Below are 20528 nucleotides of genomic sequence, written 5' to 3' on the forward strand. Positions count from 1 at the left end.
TTGAAGGCCAATAAATTGGCCAGCTTTCCTTTGTCCTTCACCTTGATACAAATATGAACTATTAGTAAAACAAAACAATGGATCAAGAAATAAATTCATCTCTATTACAATTGAAGGGAAGGAGAAATTGAAAGCCCAAGTCCTACTTACAACTACTTACAATAGTCATTTATGCCACCCTCATCTTCCTTTCATTGACTTGCAGATTTTACAAATGATTGTCTATTACTTTAGTAAGTATTATTTCAGAAATCCTATCCATTATGCTTTCTGTTTCCACAACTATAATGAAACTGATTACTAAAAGCCAAGCTGTTATCCTTCTTTGCCAAATCCAAAGATTCTTTCTGACATATCATTTCCCTTGACCATTTTGTTATATTGGACATTATTGATCAACCTACACTTAAAACTTTATTTGGACTTCAAGGCATTGCACTCTATTTACACTCCTATCTTTATAACCTTTCTCTTTCTATTTCTCTTTTATTTATTTATTTCTCTTATTAACACTTATTGAGCATTTCCTTTATTAATTCATTTTCTTCCCATCCCCTTAACATGGAAGTCTTCTGCAATTCAGTCATATGCCATTTATTCTGCTTATACTTTCTCCACCAATGAGATACAGTTTTATGACTTCTACTACTTCTATAGAAATGAATGTAAAATCTTCAGCTAAAAACTTGATATTGACTAACTTCCAGGCTCATAATTTCAACTGCCTTCAGCTGTCTTTTCATCATGTAAAACTCAACTTATTAAACATACATCATCTTCCCTCGTAAACCAAACATTTTTCCAAGGTCCCAATTTCTCTCAGCGGAACCATCATTCTCCAATCACCTGTTCTCACATTCTTGGATTTATCTTCAACACTTCCCTCTCTTTTATCAGCTTTATCAAGTATTGATCTATCTTGCCAATTTTTCCTTCAAAACATGTTTTAATTTTATTTATGTATACTACCATCATTACCACCATAGGCCAACCCCTCAATACTATTCTGAACTGTTTCAAAAGTCTCCTAAAACTTGAATAGAAATGAGAACCATTAAACCATACATAAGGATCACTGTGAGCCATATATTGTCTTAGCAAATCACACCTCTTGGTGTGTGTGTTTGTACATAAATCATAATAGTAAAATTTAAAAGAAACTTCATTTTAATCTTGTTTGGACTACACCTGGGAGTGTTATGAATATATGGCTGGTGTCTTTTGTACTCCTGCTCTGTAATATCTCTCTGACTCAAGTTCCTCTGCTGCCAAACCATACAGTCTACCTCTACCATACTAATATTTCTAAAATATTGCTTTGTTCATGAGAAATTGTGATGTATTTTTTAAAAAATACACTGAATTTGCAGCCCAAAGATATGGCTTTGAATCTTAGTCCATCCATTTACTGCTATATGATCTTGGATAAGTTACTTCACCCATTGGACTTCAGTCCCTACACTTGTGAAATGACTTTAAATCTATGAATCTATGAGTGCTTGGCCCCAAAATCCTCATCAAATGGTGAATTTAATACCTTTTTTGACTACCTTAAATAATATATTATACTAAGTGATAGATGAGCATACATGAGGCCATATGGTTTAGAGCAAGGGGTAGAGAACTACAGCTCATGAATGAAATCCAGCCTGCCTTTTATTTATTGCATAGCTCAAAAATCAAAGAATAGTTTTTTAAAAATTTAAATAAAATTTCATTGCATTTAAAAATGTAAAAATGTTTTAAAATCTAAGGGTCATACAAAAATATATAAGAATGGGATTTGACTTTTAGGCCATAGTTTGCTGACCCCTGACATAGAGAGAAAAGTACAAATCTTACCTTAGAAATTAACTATCAATGTGTTCCTAAGCAAATTACTTGCATCCTCTCCACTTCCTCAACTCTAAAATGGATTGAATGTAATACAGAATTTATGGGATTGTGGTAAAAATTAAATAAGATATATCTAAAGCACTATGTAAACCTGAATTATTAGTATTATTCTTTGTGCAATTTTGTTGGTCTTTGTTTCCTCTATTTACCTTTAAAAAATAATCTTTTAAAACTCATCTTTTCACTATCCTTTATATATGCCATTTTCATCTTTGCTCCTTCTGCTCTCCCAACCTAAAATGTTCACCTAAATCACAGAATTTCTGTTGGAAACTATCTCAAAGGCTTTATTGTACCTGTACATTATTTTTTCTACAATAATCTCAACAGGTAGTCATACAGTCTTCACTTGAAGATCTCTCTCCAGTTACTGGAAATGCTAGTACTTCCAGAGGTATCTCATTCTTCTTTGATCAGGTTCTATTTGTTACAAAGTTTTTCTTTCCAGCAAGCCTTAATATGACATACTTTAACTTTTGTCCATAGTTTTGACCCATGGAAGCAAGTATAATCCCTCCTCTATCAGACATCTAAATCTTCTCTTCTCCTATTCAAAATTTAAAATCTTCCTCCTTGAAGCCTTTCTTGGTCACTAAGTCAGTACCTATCTCTTACCATTCTGGCCAGGCAAAGCAATTGCAAAAAGCACCAAAATTTTTTGGCATTTGCTTGATTTGGCATTTGATATATCTAATTAAATACCACATCATATTTTTCTATAAATATTACATGGGTACCTTTTCTCACCAGCAAGATTTAAATTCCTCAAAAACAAAAACAAAAAAGTATAACCTTAGCTCTATATCTTGAAGTTCTAGGGCCAGCATTACAGTAGGAAGTCCCCAATAAGAACTTGTTATGTTGAATTTAACTCAACATATACTTATAATTACTATTACCAGTTATTGCATATGAAACATGATAAGAGAAAATTACCTCATGCATAAGAACTCACATCTTTAGACCTGAAAGCATTCTTATAGATTTTCCAGGCCAATGTGCTCATTTCACAACTTTGAAAGCATTAAAATAGTTATCACATGGAAGAGAAATTTGACCATGATTGTCAGAACTAAAAACAATGAATAAAAGTTAGATTGTAAGCTGCTTGAGAGCAGGGATAATATTTTGCTTCCTTGAGTATCCTCAAAGTTAAGTAAAGATCCTGGTACATCATAAGCACTTAATAAATGTTGATTGATTGATTGATTGATTGATTGATTGATTTAAAGAAGTTGAAGAACAGTAGGCATAGGCTTGATGGGAGAAAAAAATTGAAAATAGAGCAATTTTATAGAAAAATAATCTACCTCTGAAAGTAGTGGAATGCCTATCACTAGAGGTCTTTTGTTTTTGTTTTTGTTTTTGTTTTAAACCCTTAACTTCTGCGTATTGGCTCCTTGGTGGAAGAGTGGTAAGGTTGGGCAATGGGGGTCAAGTGACTTGCCCAGGGTCACAAAGCTGGGAAGTGTCTGAGGCTGGATTCGAACTTAGGGACCTCCCGTCTCTAGGCCTGACTCTCAATCCACTGAGCTATCCAGCTGCCCCCACTTGAGGACTTCAATGAAGGCTGAATGACTACTTCTTAGGAATATTATAGAAAAAATAACCATAGAGGAATAAGTTAGACCTTGGAGCCTTCCAAGTCTGAAGTTCTTTGATACTGAAACTCAGGCAATTTAAAGAGACTTGTCACAGTGGTAGAAAATGCTTGACTTGGGAATTAAACAACACCCTTTATCTAAAGCCAGATTCAAATTTCTTTCTACTATCCCACATTATGTCCTGAAATCTTCTGTAATAAACATATTCTATTTTTCCCTGAGTTGAATGTAGGGCTCCTTGAGAGAGTAGGAATGGTTTGGGTTTTGCCTTTAGGTCTCCATTACCCTAACTCACACTAAACACTTTCTCAATGTGATTTGTAAAAATAGAATTCAAGTTCTAGTTTCTGATCTTACTTGTTTTGTCAGGGTCAGGCTGAGTCCATGGCCATAGGCTTCCTTTAGGCTGGAGGGAGGACCAGAGCATCTAAGTTGCCCACACTGGAGTATGGCAATTCGGTCACTAAGCACTTCTGCCTCGTCGAGGTGGTGTGTAGTGAAGATTAAGGTACGACCTGCATTTCAAAATCAATAGAATAACAAAGCTTATACTGGGATACTCTCAGATATGAACTTTTAGTAGAATATTGGAATTCATAATCAAAGAGGTTTCAGGGATTATCTATTCATTATACCTTTTGCACCCCCATATCATAACACAATGCCTGGCAATTAGTTAGGTCCTTAATAAATTTTCAGTGTTTGATTGATAGAGAAAATGTAGTCTCTAAAATTGAGTAACTTTCAATAAACTATTGGTAAACCAATGAAATAGCCTAATCATTTAGGAATATAATCTAGAATAATACCAAGAAAGGACTAAAATGTCTAAATCCTTTGATCTAAAGATCCCTTTGCCAAGCATATGTCAAAAAAGATCAAAGATACAAAAATCAATTGTATGCCAAAATATTTAGAGCAGGGTCAGTTCTTTTTGAGAAAAGGATTGGACTAGATGACCACTAAGGTCCCCTCCTAACTGTAGCATCCATGTTTCTGAGAGGGGTTCAAGCTGCATCACATAATTCCATGGTGCCCCCCAGAACTCCAAGAACTCTTGCAAGAGGGGTGACCTGGCTTTTATACCAGGACTCCAACTGCCCTTAACTGCCCCCTCCCTTGGAGTTCTGGGGGGCACTATGGAATTCTGTGATGCAGCTTGAACTCCTCTCAGAAACATGGATGCTACACAATTTGAAATTCTACTATATGGTATAATGTTTTCCATTACCTCATGCTGTTCTGAAAAGTTTTTTTTTTGGTAGGCTAAAACACATTTAAGAGCATTGGAAAACCTGACTATTTAAAGAAACACCACAGTAGCTCTTTTGTCAAAAGAAATAATCATTCCCTAATGTATATGTTTTATAAATTCTATTCCCTTTTTAATATCTATGCATTTTAAGTCAGGAGACAAAAACATTTATCATGAAGAAAAGACCTATATTAATTTTATCCCCTATTTTCATAAGATGACAGAATGACAAACCCCTATTAGTTTTTCATATTTAAGAATTTCTCTAAGTAACGTAAAAGAAAGATAAATAAGTCCTCTTATAAGACCTCATTGGTCAATCAATTGATGTTATCCTGTTGTTAATTAATCTTAAAGAACATCTAATGGCAGGTAGAGAGATTTGAAAAATTGCTACTAAGATTTAAAATTGGAATAAAAATAGTTTGTCTTGATTCATTTTCATCATTCCTTTTCTAAAGTCTCTCTTTTTTGCCATTAAGATACATTCCTTTTTATAGAAGTAATGATGATATAAAAAATAAAAATGCACATTTAAAAGAGTAATCAGCATCAAAAAAGTAAAAATAATAAGCAAATCACTTTTACAAATAGTTTTCTTAATGGACAGGTAAAAAAACCTGATCTAATTTCTATTTGAGAATGAAGGTAGCCATAGCAAACATTATGTGGTAAACATAGAGGGGCACATGTGAATATGTCCAGGACTGAACAAACTGATATGTGGGTAATAGTATAAAAAATAATAATAATCTTTTCCCCAAAATGTCTACCCTTAAATTTATGACTTTAAGCACTTTCTACTGATATTCCTACATTACATTAATAATATAATTTCTCTCCAAAACTACCTTTTAACTTAAAAGGATATAATATATTACAAGAAGTCCCCAACCCAATGAATTACAGGTATTTTAAGTTTTGAAGACATATGACTTTTTCATGAGTTCTTGACATGAATCAAAACCAATTGTCAGATTTATATTGGTTACAAAATTTAAAGAACTTCTATTCTTGACATTTTCTTGATTTAAATAATTATGTCACTTGATATATCAGAAGCAATATATTTAGTGTCCATGAATCTGGATTCAAAATTCAGATCTATTATTTAATGCCTTGGTGACCTTGAACCGGCCATCTAGTTTCTATAAGCCTCCGTTTCTTTGTCAGTGAATAAGATATTAAACATTTACTGTTCTAGACACTACTAAGTGCTGAGGTTGCACAGAAAAGTAGAAACACTGTTTAATGGAAATATCATGTATAAAAAAAGTTATTTACGTAATAAATAAAAATAATCTCAGAAGGAAGTATTATTACTATATGTGAAACTGAAGAAGGCTTTCTACAGAAGTAGGAATTTTGCTAAGTGAACCAAGTGGAACCAGGGAAAGGGAAGACAAAGTATTCCAGACATAGGAGAGAATGAGTAAATCAATGAGAGAGGAGAGAGAGCATAAAAGGAATAGCTATTATGCCAGAGAAGCTAGATCATAGGATGTGTGGAAGGGAGAAAAGTGTAAGACTGCTGGGAAAAAGGAAAGATACCAGATCTTAAAGGGCTTTAAATCCTGGAAAGGATTTTACATTTGATCTTGAAGGTAACAGGGAGGTATTGGTATTAACATTGAAATTTAAAGAAATTTCCTTACTTAAGGAAAAATCCTTCTGACTGCCTAATAAAGGATGGATTAGAGGAGGGAGAAACGATGCAGAAAGACTGATTAGAAAACTAATGGAACACTACAGGCTTAAGGTGAAGAAGGCCTATACTAGAGAGACAGAGATTTCAAAGTTAAGAATGAAAAGATTTGAAAACAAAAGAAATTCACCTAATTTTTAAAGCTTATGAAACCATTACGTTAGCATTTCTAAATAGCTTTTATTAAGTTCACTGCTGACAACTAAGGTGAAATAAACATATTAATTCTTTGATCTCAAAAGTAAAATGAGGTAGAGAAAAAGGTTATATGAGTTCCTAAACCAATTTCAGAATTTTATAGAGACCAAGGAGGTCCCAAAGAAGGCCAAACTAATTTATGATAGTAAGTACCTGTGAATTACAGGTCACAAAGAAATGAAGTATCAGGTATTTCCTGGGTATTTACTTCTTGAAATATTCCAAAGACAATATTAATTTGAACTCAAAGTAGTGGATTAAGTTCCAGAGATCAAGTGATGGAGCAGGTATACATTTAACTGCTATTTGCAGTTAATTTCAAATAAAACTTTTCTAATCCATTTTTATGTCTAAAATCAAAACAAAGTATATCAATTTATTTTTTTGTATTTCTATTTTTTATTTTTAGAATATTTTTCCATGGTTATACAATTCATGTTCTTTCCCTTATCCCCAAATTCCCACCCCCCCATAGCCAACACAATTACACTGGGTTTTACCTATGTAATGGTATGAGTTCTTGGATCAAGACCTAATTCCATATTATTGATAGTTGCACCAGAGTGGTCATTTAGAGTCTACATCCCCAATAATATCCCCATCAACCCATGTGTTCAAGCAGTTTTCTTCTGTGTTTCCACTTCTGTAGTTCTTCTGAATGTGGGTAGCATTCTTTCTCATAACTCCTTCAGAATTGTCCTGGGTCATTGCATTGCTACTAGTACAGAAATCCATTACATTCAATTGTACCACAGTGTATCAGTCTCTGTGTACAATGTTCTTCTGGCTCTGCTCCTTTCATTTTTTTTTTTTGCTCCTTTCATTTTGTACCAATTCCTGGAGGTCATTCCGGTTCACATGGAATTCCTCCAGTTCTTTATTCCTTTGAGCACAGTAGTATTCCATCACCAGCATATGCCACAATTTGATCAGCCATTCCCCAATCAAAGGACATTCTCTCATTTTCCAATTTTTTTGCCACCACAAAGAGTGTGGCTATGAATATTTTTGTACAAGTCTTTTTCCTTATTATCTCTTTGGGGTATAAACCAAGCAGTGGGATGGCTGGATAAAAGGCAGATAATCTTTTAAAGCCCTTTGAGCATAGTTCCAAATTGCCTTCCAGAATGGATGGATCAATTCACAACTCCACCAGCAATGCATTAATGTCACAATTTTGCCACATTCCCTCCAACATTCATTATTCTCCTCTGCTGTCATTTTAGCTAATCTGCTAGGTGTGAGGTGGTACCTCAGAGTTGTTTTGATTTGCATTTCTCTAATTGTAAGAGATTTAAACACTTTCTCATGTGCTTATTGATAGCTTTGATTTCTTTACCTGAAAATTGCCTATTAGTCCCTTGCCCATTTATCAGCTGAGGAATGGCTTGTATCTATATCAATTTGAAGAGATTAAAATAGAATTTAGATAAAGAAACAAAGTATATGTCCATAAGATATTGTTAAGGGAATAGAAATTATTTAATATGCTATCTTCTTGCTGTTTTAAAGGTTTTATACTATATTTCATGCTAAATGTTCCTATTTTTTAAAAATCTACTACTATTCTGGCTTATAAATGACTCAATTTAATAAATTATTTAATTAAAATCATTTAATTTAATTTTAATTAATAAACTTTTGGGCAAAATGAAATCTACTATGATAAAGACTGATAAAGAAACACCAGAGGGAGCCAGAATCAAAGTCAGAAAAGACTGAGTTCAAATTCCATCTCTGACATTTGCTGGCTGTATGACTAATAGAAGACACTTTAACTCAGTGATATATAAGTTGAAGAACATATACAGATTTGTAATGGTAGAAAGTGTTTCCTCACTGGCAGATCCCTGTACCAAGATTATCACAGGTCTGGTTGATGAAACAGGTAAGCACATATTAAGCATTTGCTGCATTCTGGACAATATGCTAAGCTTCAGATATGGAGTGGGGGGAGTAAAAACAGTCCCTGCCTCCAAGGAATTTATATCCACATAAAATATTAATAAATAGAACATATATATATATATACATATACACACACAAAAAATAAATAAAGGTAACTTTAGAGGGAAAGACCTTAGCAATTCAGTGGCTAAAATTATGGGGAAGGGGTAAAGAGAAGGGCAGGAAAAGATTTCCTGTAAAAAAAGTATCCTAGGATCTGAGTCCTGAAGTAAGTCAACTCCTGAGAAGGGAGAAATGAGGAGGAAGAACTGAGAGCATCCCAGGCATAGAGGACAGCCAGTCTCAAGACACAGATATGAGGAATGGAGCATCATTTCTAAGAAACAATAAGTAGGTGAGTATGATTAGAATTCAGAGCTTATGGAAGGAAGAAAACTATAAGACTGGAAAGAGTGGAAGAAAGACTTCTGGCCAAAATAGTTGCCAGAATGGCATTCAGATTCCATTTAGATTCCCCAGTTCCCAAATATTTACTCCAACAGAATCATGAGATTCATACCAGATCATATAATGATTATGAAATCTCATGAGATGCTACAATGATTCATTTATTTCAACCCAGAACTGCCTAAAACATTAGCCAGAAGCCCACGGGCAATAGCAAAGGTTCCCTTTCTCCCCTCCTCCAAAAAGTCAAGCCACAGTCTCCAGACATGATCAAAGGTGGGGAAAATGTTGTCTGTGTCTGAAAGCACCAAGAGCAGAGGGCTCTTGGGAACAGCTGGATGAGTTTTGTGATTGTAATGGAGCACTATGGCATCATAAGAAATGATGAACAAGATGATCACCAAAAATGACAACGACAACAACAACCTGGAAAGACTGAGTGATGCAAAATGAAGCAAGCAGAACCAGGAGAACTTTGTACACAGCAACAGCAATAAGTGCAGCAATCAACTATGAATGACATCACTATTATCAGCAATATAAGAATCCAGGACAACTTCAAGAGATTCATGATCAAAAAGGCTGTACGCTGCCATAGAAGGAACTGATGGAGTCTGAATGCAGATTGAAGCATGCCATTCTTCATTTTATTTCTTCCATGAATTTTTCTCTACTAAAAAGCAATATGTGTCTTCTTTCACATGATGATAGGGAAATACGTATTATATAATAACACATGTACCATCTTTATCATATTACCTGCTATCTATAAGAGTGGGGATGGAGGGAAGGAGAGAACATGGATCACAAAATGTCAAAAAACAATTACTGAAAATTTTATCTACATATAATCTGGGGAAAATTTTTATTTTTTAATAGATAAATCTCTATCCTAATACTCTCTTTATTTTATTTTATTTTTTTAACCCTTAACTTCTGTGTATTGGTTCATAGGTGGAAGAGTGATAAGGGCTAGGCAATGGGGGTCAAGTGACTTGCCCAGGGTCACACAGCTGGGAAGTGTCTGAGGCCGGCTTTGAACCTAGGACCTTCCGTCTCTAGGCCTGACTCTCAATCTACTGAGCTACCCAGGTGCCCCAAAAAATTTTATTTAAAATATCAGACAGTTCTCTTTAAAAAGCTCAGGATGGATCAGTAAAACAGATCCGTTATGAAGATCTTAAAAGCCTCGGGGACTGTTAGAGGTTAGCATCCAGCACTAATGAGGCAGTGGCTCTGAAGTCCCTCACACTCTTTTTTGAGACATCAGAATAGACCATGAAGATACAGAGCTCTGAACCTCTAAATTTTAGGGATCTTAATCACCAGCATGGATATCAGTATAAGCAAAATAGTTCATAGTCTCAAAGAGTTCACAGCTGAATGGAGACAGGGGAAAGAAAGTAAGCAGAAAACATATAAATAATTTATAAATCTCAAAACACAAAATCATAACCACCCAGGTTGTATATTTTCAGAAATGTCCATCTTATAACAATTCAGATAGCATTCTCTCAAAATGAATCCACTAATAATAAAAAATAATTTATTAGGCAGCAAGAGAAACTAATGCTAGATGGAGAAGAAATCTTGGAAGAGAATTTTCTTTCTCTCTTGATTTGCCTTCTGTTTATCTAGGTTGCTGGCTGTCATTCTGATGAATCCTCAGACATCATGTCATGTTAACTCCTCATGCTTGTCAGTTTGCATGTAAATGAGAGAAAGGAGTTTTCCAGAGCAAAAAAGTGAGAGAATATCTTAGCCTTTGAAAGGACCCACAACAAGCCATTTAGTATAATGCTTCCAACTACAGGTCCACTTATAGAAATTGTTACGACAGGGTTTTCTCAATCTCAAAATTCTTGGGAACAAAGGTCCTTAGTTTTTAAAAAGTACAATTTTTTTAAATCCTTACCTTCTGTCTTAGAATCAATACTCTGTATTGGTTCCAAGGCAGAAGAGCAGCAAGAGCTAAGCAATGAGATTTAAGTGACTGGCCCAGAGTCACATAGCTAGGAAGTGGCTAAGGAAGGTCATATTTGATCCAAGACCTCTTGTCTCTAGACCTGACTCTATCCTCCAAGTCACCTCGCTGCCCCCAATACAATTTACTTTTAATGGATCCTCCTTGTTCCTGTATCCTGCTTTCTCGCCAGTTCCTGATCCCTTACCCTCTTCTAAAGTTGCTGAGAGTGGAGTAGATGATTACAATAATAAATATGTTTGAGAATTTGGAGATTTTATAGAAAGCCACTCTCCATGCTAGGAGAATTTAGATTAAAAAAACTGCTTCAGACTCATACTCACTGCATGACTATAAGCAAACCACTTAACTTTTTTGTTATTCTAAGCAACTAAGACTCTAAATTGAAAGAAAGGTGTTATCATTTTTAAAATTTTTTCCAAATTATATATGTAAATACAGTTTTCAACACACATTTTTGACAGTTTTGATCCATGATCTCTTCCTCCCTTCCAATCCTCCTCCCTCACCAAAACAGCAACTATTATGTCATAGGTTGTACATACCATATAATCTCTATTTCCACATTTGTCATAAGAAAGGTATTATCTTTCATTTCCTCACCCGGGAGTTCTCTACATTAATAAAATTCCTATCCCAAATCCATTAATTGGCATGGGCTGGGATTGGAATTGAATAAAAGAAGAGTAAATTAGATTATGTAATGATTTTAATAGTCCTAAGTCTTTGGGGAGACCTATGCTCCTAAAGTTGGTTATATCCAAAAATTTTATTCATTTTCTTTCTCCCAAATATCCCCCCAAGAAGGCATGTAATATTATATAAGTTGTATGTGTATTATCATAAAACACATATTTCTCTGTTTAATCTCTCAATGAAAAATGCATCCCTATATATGATTATCTTGGCCTTGTTATAAACAAATATTATCTTATCAGAGCAAAAAAAGAGAATGGTGCTCATTTCCTACCTTCTCGATACTTCAGTAAAATATCCCATATGCCCCGGCGGGCACAAGGATCCACACCACTGGTAGGCTCATCTAGAACAACAACATTTGAGTTTCCAATAAAGGCAATACCAATTGAGAGTTTCCTTTTCATTCCTCCAGAGAGAGTTCTGACATGTTTGTGTTGGTGATGGGTTAACTCCACATCTTGAAGGGTTCTAGAATAGGAAAAAGTGTATCACTGTGATCCACAGAATGCTAACATGGCTTTTATCCATCTCAACCCAATCAAAATGTTTCCTTAGAATTCAGCAGTCTATAGTTGAGAGTTAGTACTGAAGGACAGAGCACTGTCTCTGAAATTGGGAGGAAACTAAGCTCAAATTCTGCCTCTAAAACAGTCACTTTGTGACTTAATTTCAGGGTATTTGTTTCCTTATATTTTATGTGAGTTAATAGAATCAACACATTTATTAAGCACCTGCTAGGTGCCAGGTACTGTCCTAAGCACTTTACTTAATTATCTCATTTGAGTATCACAACTCTGGAAGATAGTTATTATTATTCCCATTTTACAGTTGAGGAACTTAAGGCAGACAGAGATTAAATGACTTCTCCAGTATCACCCAGCTACTAAATAAAGAAAGATTTTATTTCAAATCTTAACACAAGGTCCTGTGCAATATAGTACTATTCCACTTAGCTGCCTCTTATATATGGTAGCCTATAAGCTAGGAAGAATTAAGCTCAAGGAGCTCCTTTGACACATATTGACAATGTGGTCCTAGGCTAATCACTTAACTTCTCAGTGCTATAGGCAACATCCCATAACAAGAAATCTTGGAAAAGGTACTGGCATCCCTTGGTAGAGTGAGTTCCTGCATTCAGAATAAGCCTAGGTGACTTTTTAGATCCCTTCAAGTGTTTTAAATCTATTACACTCCATTGCTTAGCATGTTGCTTTCCATACAGAAAGGACTCCATGAATGCTTGTTGAAAACTCAAAGCAGTCAAAATTAGAAGGAAAACAGAAAACTTTGGGAAGACATTTTAAGGCAGGTTTCTCTAATAAAGGTCTCATTTCGCATTTATATAGAGAATGGAATCAAATTTGTAAGAATACCAAGTCATTCCCCAATTGAAAAAATGGTTTAAGAAGAAATCAAAGTTATCTATACTCACATGAAATATGCTCTAAATCACTATTGATTAGGGAAATGCAAGTTAAAACAATTCTAACCAAAAAGACTGAAAAGGAAAATGACAAATGCTGGAGAGAATATGGAAAAATTAGGACACTAATGCATTCTTGGTGAAGTTGTGAACTGATTCAACCATTTTGGAGAACAATTTGGAACTTTGCTCAAAGGGTCATAAAACTATGCATGCACTTGACCCAGCAATACCACTGCTTGGTCTGTATCTCAAAGAGAGAAAAGGAAAAGGGAAATGCTCTATATGTACAAAAATACTTATAACAGTTTTTTTTTGTAGCAAAGAATTGGAAAATGAAGGGATGACCATCACATGAGGAATGGTTGAGCAAATCGTGGTATATGATTGTGATGGAATACTGTTTTGCTCTAAGAAATGAAGAGCAGAATGGTTTCAGAAAAACCTGGTTAGACTTATGTGAACTGATTTGTAACATGGAGTGAGCAAAGCCAGGAGTTTATTGTACACAGTAACAACAATAGCGTACAATGATCGATTTAGCTATTCTTAGCAATACAATGATCAAAGACAATTCTAAATGATCTATGATTTTTTTTAAAGATAACTACCTATACAGAAAGAAGTGATAGAGTTGGAATATAGATAAAAACACTCTTTTTTAATGTCCTTATTTTTATTGTGTTTTTCTTGGTTTTGTCTTTTGGGGTCTCTGTTCTTTTTTGTAAAATGATTAATATAAAAATATATTTTGCTTGACTGTACATGTATAGTCTATATATAGCTTGCCTTCTTGAGTAGTAGTAAATAAAGGGAATTTGGAATCCAAAATTATCTTTAAAAGAATATTAAAATTCTTTTTAGATGTAATTGAGAAAATAAATTTTAAATTTAAAAAATTCTTTTAAAAAATGCCTGTTGACTTCAACAAGTTATCAGCTTATCATCTTTATGTAAAAATCTGATCATGTTCATCTTTTTATCAAAGCCATTCATATTTCTCAGTTGAACAAAATAAAAATTAAGCCTTTTATCTTGGCATCCACAGCCTGGGAATTTACAAACTTTCCAGCCCTTTTTTCAAATTATGGTCTTCTATTTATTATGCTATCGTCACATATCATATTCTGTACCATAGTTATACTCATCCCAATATGTCTTATATCTGCCATATAATTGCATTCCATGCTATACTGGGGATATACACCATGCCTGTGCAGCATTATGTTTCTCTCTCCTCAGCACCTTAGTACATAGTAGCCGTTAAGGATTCTTAATGAATGAATGAAGAAATAAACAAAAAGTGAAATATGTCATTATAATTGAATTGACAGCAGTGTAGCCCACCAGTAAGCAGTTCATTATGTCTTTTGTGTTCACTTAGAAATCACCTCCATACAGTGTTTAACTCAGTTCTACATGTAAGCAGTTAATGAATACTTTGGATATTGGTAAATATTCATTTTCTGTGAAAACAGTTTTTTAAATTAATAAACATATATGCATTAACTGCTTATTAAATACCCCAAAATTTTTCAACAAATTAAAGCCAGAAGATTGCTTACTATAACCTATGCAGAGTCAATGCTTATGATAGTGAGTACCCTGGGTCCCCTGTCATTCTTTAAATAGTAATCATTATGCTTCAATAGATCCATGATCCAAAAAGGTAAATACTCTTTTCAATGGCTCAGGTAGAAGAAAAACCCACCCATGCTTTCTCATCCTGTGTGCCTCTTGATTGTGTGCTATAGCAAGGTGCCCTGCACAGAGAAGATGCTACAAAATTTCTCAAGGATGAATGGATGAATGGCTTTTGATGATATGACCACCAGTTCTACTAGTTTAAGTAGTCTTTCCTCAAACTGTATGGGTAGAAATGTACCGAGATCTTTTGCATCAGCATGCTGAAATGTTTATTCCCTGAAACTGAGATTCTTCAGTCATCTCCATTCTTTTCTAAGCAATGCTTAACTTTCATTATAGGTGCAGCCAATCCATTATGTTATTTCATTGCCTCTCATAATGGTTATTTTGATTCCATTAGTGCCTTCTAGTGGGTCCAATTTGCCAATCTATTATCTACATTGTAAAGCCAAATTATACTCCAGGATACTGAAGTGTAACATTCAACATGACCAAATGGAGATCTCTAGAAGAAAGCTGAGATTAGAATTTGTTCTACCTAGACAGGTACATCTTCACATATTCTAATTAACCATGCAACAAGTCCATGCCATCACTAATAGAAATTTAATTATCTAAAGTTCTAAGTACCCACTATTAGAGGGAGTAGAGATAACACCATTTACTCTTACAAATTCTGGTGTTTTTTCTTACAGTTTTTTTTTTTGCTTTGAAAAATAATTAAATTTACATATCCTCTACACAATGGTTTTTTTTTCTTTCGGTTTCTTGAATTCAACTGTAGCAACAAAATTGAGGTCATAGAACTGAGAGAAAGCAGAAGGAAATACTTCTGACTCATAACCAGATATATTCAGTCTACCACATGTTTCTTTCACTTTTAAAAAAGCTTTCATTTGCTTTATTTTCATATTACGAACATTACTAGATTACTGCTCTCCCCTCTCTGAGGTCTCTTATGACAAGGTAAAATACAATAAAGCAAAATTAATACAGTAACTGAAAGTGTGTATGCAATGCTCCACATCTAGTATCTTCTCACCTCTCAATTATTTAATGAACAGAAATCTACTTATCCGCTTTCTCATTCCTACCCTATTAAAAATAAAAGAAAAACAAATTCCAGGTAGCAAATATGCATAAACATATTTCCTTAATAGTTTTTATACAAAAGCATATGCTTCCAGGCCTAGAGGCGGGGAGGTCTTAGGTTCAAATCTGGCTTCAGACACTTATTAGCTCTGTGATCCTGGGCAAGTCACTTAAACCCTACTGTCTAGCCATACTACTTTTCTGCCTTGGAACTAATAAAAAGTATTGCTTCTAGAATGGAAGGTAGAGGTTTAAAGAAAAGCCCACATATCTGATTCCACACTCTGTATATATCACAGCTCTCTCAGAAAGTGAATAGAATGTTTCATCATCAGTCCTCTGGAATCATAAACTGTCATTGTATTAATCATCACTTTGCCTGCTTTAAGCCTTTCTTTTTTTCTTAAATTGTGTGCTTGTTATATGATTTTTCCTAATTCTGCTCACTTTATTCTTTATCAGTGTATTAACATCTTCAAAAGTGTTCTTTGTTATAATATTGAACTTATAAGTTGTTTTACTGTAACTACTTACTCCATGTGGCATCAGTTGATTCACATTTTCCCTTGTGTCATTGAAACAATCCATTTGATCACTTCTTACAACACAGGAGTGTTTCATAACTTTTTTATACTACATTTTTTCTGCCATTCCTTAATTGATAGCTGTCTCTGTAGTTTAAAGTTTGTTTTGGAGTGGGAGGTTGCCACTACAAAAAAAGTGGCCATAAATACTTCTGTGCATAAAGTATCCTTTCTTTTTATTGATTTCTTTTGGGTATAGATCTACCAGGGTTATGTCTCAGCTAAAGAGCATTCATTGTTTGTTAATTTTTTGTCTTTAATTTCAAATTGCTTTCCAGAATGCTTGTCCTGATATACAGACACAAACATTGCATCCATGTGCTTTTGCCCACAGCCTCTCAAAAACTTATCATTTCTCTTCGTCATCTTTACCAAACTGATGGTCAAAGTGGAAGATTTCAAAATTGCTTTAATATTCAGTTCTCCAGTTAGCATGAATCTGCAACACTTTTTCTTATTCTTATAAATATCTTGGGTGTCTTCCCTTGAGAATTGTCTCTTCATATTCTTAGATCATTTCTCAGTGAGGAAAGGCTCTTATTTTTTTTTTCATTTTAAAAATGAATGTGAACTATAAAATTTTACTTTGCCAATTACTTTTAGGTAATTAAAGAAAAACAATGTGACATAGTAGATAAAATGCTGGCCTCAGAATTGGAAAACCTCCAACCTTTTATACTTACTGCCTATGTGACTTTGGACAAGTCACCTAACTTTTCAGTGCCCCTAGTAACTTTTTTTGACTTTACATTACAGAATTGTTTATCTGTGTTTGTGGAGGGAATTTATGTATGAGAGTTCCCCATCCTGCAGAAATCACAATGGTGATTTCACATATATACAATTGGGATACAAATGTATACCTGTATAAAATCAAGGACCAATTTGGGTGATACTATCCTAATATAAAAATAACTCAAGTTTTATTGGAACTTACAAATTGACAGAGTTCATCTCAAAATCCAGCACACTTTCCACTAAACTCTGCTCCAAACAAGTAAAATTGGGAAAATAAACTCATATGTCTACTATTGTTGGGAAACTTCCACTGCTACTTGCAGAGCATATCTTTGTTAATAAAATGGAAAGTATTGCCTCAGGATGCCTCTAGGCTAATAGATTCTCCCTCACTAGAGTTCTTGAAACAAAGGCTAGATGAACAGTTGTTGAGTATGTTGTTCAGGGGATTCTTGTCCAGCTGCCAATTGAATTACATGGACTCTGGCATAGCTTCCAAATTTGTTATTCTGTGGATTCCTGGAAAGAGGATCACTTTTTTAAATGTCACCTCTCCCTGCACCCTCAAAAGAGAATCACTTTGGCTAAGACTGAAATGAAACACTAGTCACTTAATGATATTTCAGAAAGAAGGAAGACTCTTTCCCTCCTCAAAAAAAAAAAGACAATACAATTTTAAATCAAAATAGAGGAAACCAGGTGGCATAAACTTGAGACATAAATCATGATCTTCAAAAATAGGTAGTTCAGTTGTTTATGGGGCATTAAACAAATGTAGAACCCCATGAGCACCTCAACTAAATTTCTCCAGATTGGTCAACTATGAAGAAAACAAACCTCATTGTGACAGTAGTCTACACTGTTGTTAGCAAAGTTGATAAATAAGAATCATTGTTACATGATTCAATGGAAAGAGCACTAAATTGAATTCATAATACATAAATTAAAAATTCAGTTCTGCCATCTTATCTATGTGACCTCCAGAAAGTCATTTACTCTCTCTGATGTCTGAATTCATCATCTATAAAATGAAAGATTTGTTTTAGATGACCCCTAAGTCTCTTCCAATTCAAAGTTTATGATTATACAACCACGGGAATTTAAAAGTCATCTGGTCCAACCTGTAACCAAAATAGAGTCAGCTAGGTGGCACAGTAGATAGAGCACTGAACCTGGAGTCAGGAAGACCTAATGTCAAGTGTAGCCTCAGACATTTACTAGCTGTGTGACTGAGAAACACTTGACTTTATTTTCCTCCATCATAAATCGAGGATATTAATAGCATCTAAAACAAAAGGTGATTATGAATGATGAAATTAGATAATATTTGTAAAGAATTTGGCATAGTGCCTGGCATATAACATATATTATATAAATGCTTATTGTTCAAAATAGAAATCCTATTAACATCTCTGATAAGTGGTCATAGACCTCCAGTGAGATGAAGACCTCTAATACACCTAAAAGAACCCAGTCCAATTTTGGATAGTTTTAAGTGCTGACATTTTACTTTTTCTGAGTGAGTCCAAAACTACATCTCTACAAACTTCAACATAGTAGTCTTGGTTCTGAATTCTGGGATCAAACGGAACAAATCTAAGCCCTCTTAAACATAACAGCTGTTCAAATATCTGGAGATATCTTTTATGTTCCCATCTGTAAGTCTCCTCTTCCCTAGACCTAAAAGAATCCCTACTATATTCAGCAAATCTATGCATTGCATGTTTTCCGGTACCCTTGCTATCCTGGTCATCCTCCTCTGGATCAGGATCTTGAGTGTTCCTTCTAAAATATACCTAAATAAGTAGAGAACACACCCCAGATGTGGTCTAAACAAGAAATAATACAATGATCTCTAAATCCTTGAATATTATTTTTTAACCCTTGTACTTCGGTGTATTGTCTCATAGGTGGAAGATTGGTAAGGGTGGGCAATGGGGGTCAAGGGACTTGCCCAGGGTCACACAGCTGGGAAGTGGCTGAGGCCGGGTTTGAACCTAGGACCTCCTGTCTCTAGGCCTGACTCTCACTCCACTGAGCTACCCAGCTGCCCCCAATCCTTGAATATTATTAACAAAGGCTCAAATCTCATTAGCTCCTTTCACTATTGTTTCCTTCTCCGTATTATTTCATTACTGGTATTTGTATCACCAATACAGAGCACAGTGCCATGCTCACAGTAGATACAAAATATATGTTTATTGACTGAGTAACTTTTTGAGTTTGCAGCCCCCTAAAACCATGAGGTTTGGGGGTTTGGGGTTGTTTTTGGAGGGACGGTAATAAGCAGGGTTTCCTGTGAACTGCTTTCTAGCCATATCTGCCTCCATCCAGGATCAGTGTTTGGTCACTTTAGGAATGTTATTGCTAAAACAAATATAGAGTATTAAACAAAATTTTGTCTCCTCTCATTCTGTTTGGTTTTATCATTCTGAAGTCTGAAACAAATTTATAAAGTTCATTAACCTAGAATGGATCTTGAATTATTAAAACACGCACATCAATAGATGATAGGGATGGAAATAAGAATATTGAGGCAGAAGGGCACTTAAACTTTCATATCAAAAAGTTCATATCAGAAACATTCATATCCATTATTGTTTCAGAAAAGATTTGCTCTTCTGCCTCAATCATTTGCTCCAGTGCTCAATAGCCAGTGGTGCCAGAAAGGTCTTCCTTTGGTGTGACCTGAATCTCTTATACTGCTGCTGAAGTCCATGCTCTTGATGGAGAAGGCAAACTGTGGGTTAAGATGATCGGTATGTGTGACAGCATTCAGCTAACTATAGACAAATGTCATTTTAAAGCCAAAACAAGGACCAGAAATACAATAAAAATGATTTTACACATGACAAAATATACCAACCCCTGTGGCTCCATTGTTAATGACATCGCTGCTGCACTGACATTTTTGAGATGGTGAAAATGATGATCCCACAGAGTAGTCGAGTTCCTCCCTTTTGCATCAAATTGGCCTCAAGAATTTTAAATTTTGCTATATTTAACAGCTACAGTGGACACTTCCATCAGGAGTACAAATTAGCAGCCTTCTTTTCCCTTTTGATACACCCTCCTTTTTCTTCACTAACTCATAAAATCCAGCCATAACCTGGAGGATTTAAGCCATTTAGCTCTGACCTTCCAAGAACCTGGCATCTCCATCTTCATCGAAGCTATTTTCTTTCCTGAGGCAGGTGTACGCCCTCTACCCTACTACCTCTTGCTCTAAGAACTTTAATCAAGTCAACTCTATTATCACCTCTGGGCAGTAATGAACAGACTACCCTATTACTCTGTTCAAAATCCTGGTAACTTAAGAGAAAAAAAGAATTCTTTCTTGGTCATCAC

At 34.8% G+C, this 20528-nt stretch overlaps 1 protein-coding gene across 1 annotated transcript in view; it reads right to left on the minus strand.

Annotated features, from left to right (window-relative positions):
• ABCA13 (ATP binding cassette subfamily A member 13) overlaps positions 1 to 20528 on the minus strand; it is a 474630-nt gene that overhangs the window by 218906 nt on the left and 235196 nt on the right. The window contains 2 exon segments of the mRNA XM_044676455.1: positions 3858 to 4015; positions 11968 to 12164. Coding sequence (XP_044532390.1) covers positions 3858 to 4015; positions 11968 to 12164 — 355 coding nt within the window.

Source organism: Gracilinanus agilis, chromosome 1 (assembly GCF_016433145.1).
Source record: "Gracilinanus agilis isolate LMUSP501 chromosome 1, AgileGrace, whole genome shotgun sequence".
Taxonomy (NCBI): Eukaryota; Metazoa; Chordata; class Mammalia; order Didelphimorphia; family Didelphidae; genus Gracilinanus; species Gracilinanus agilis.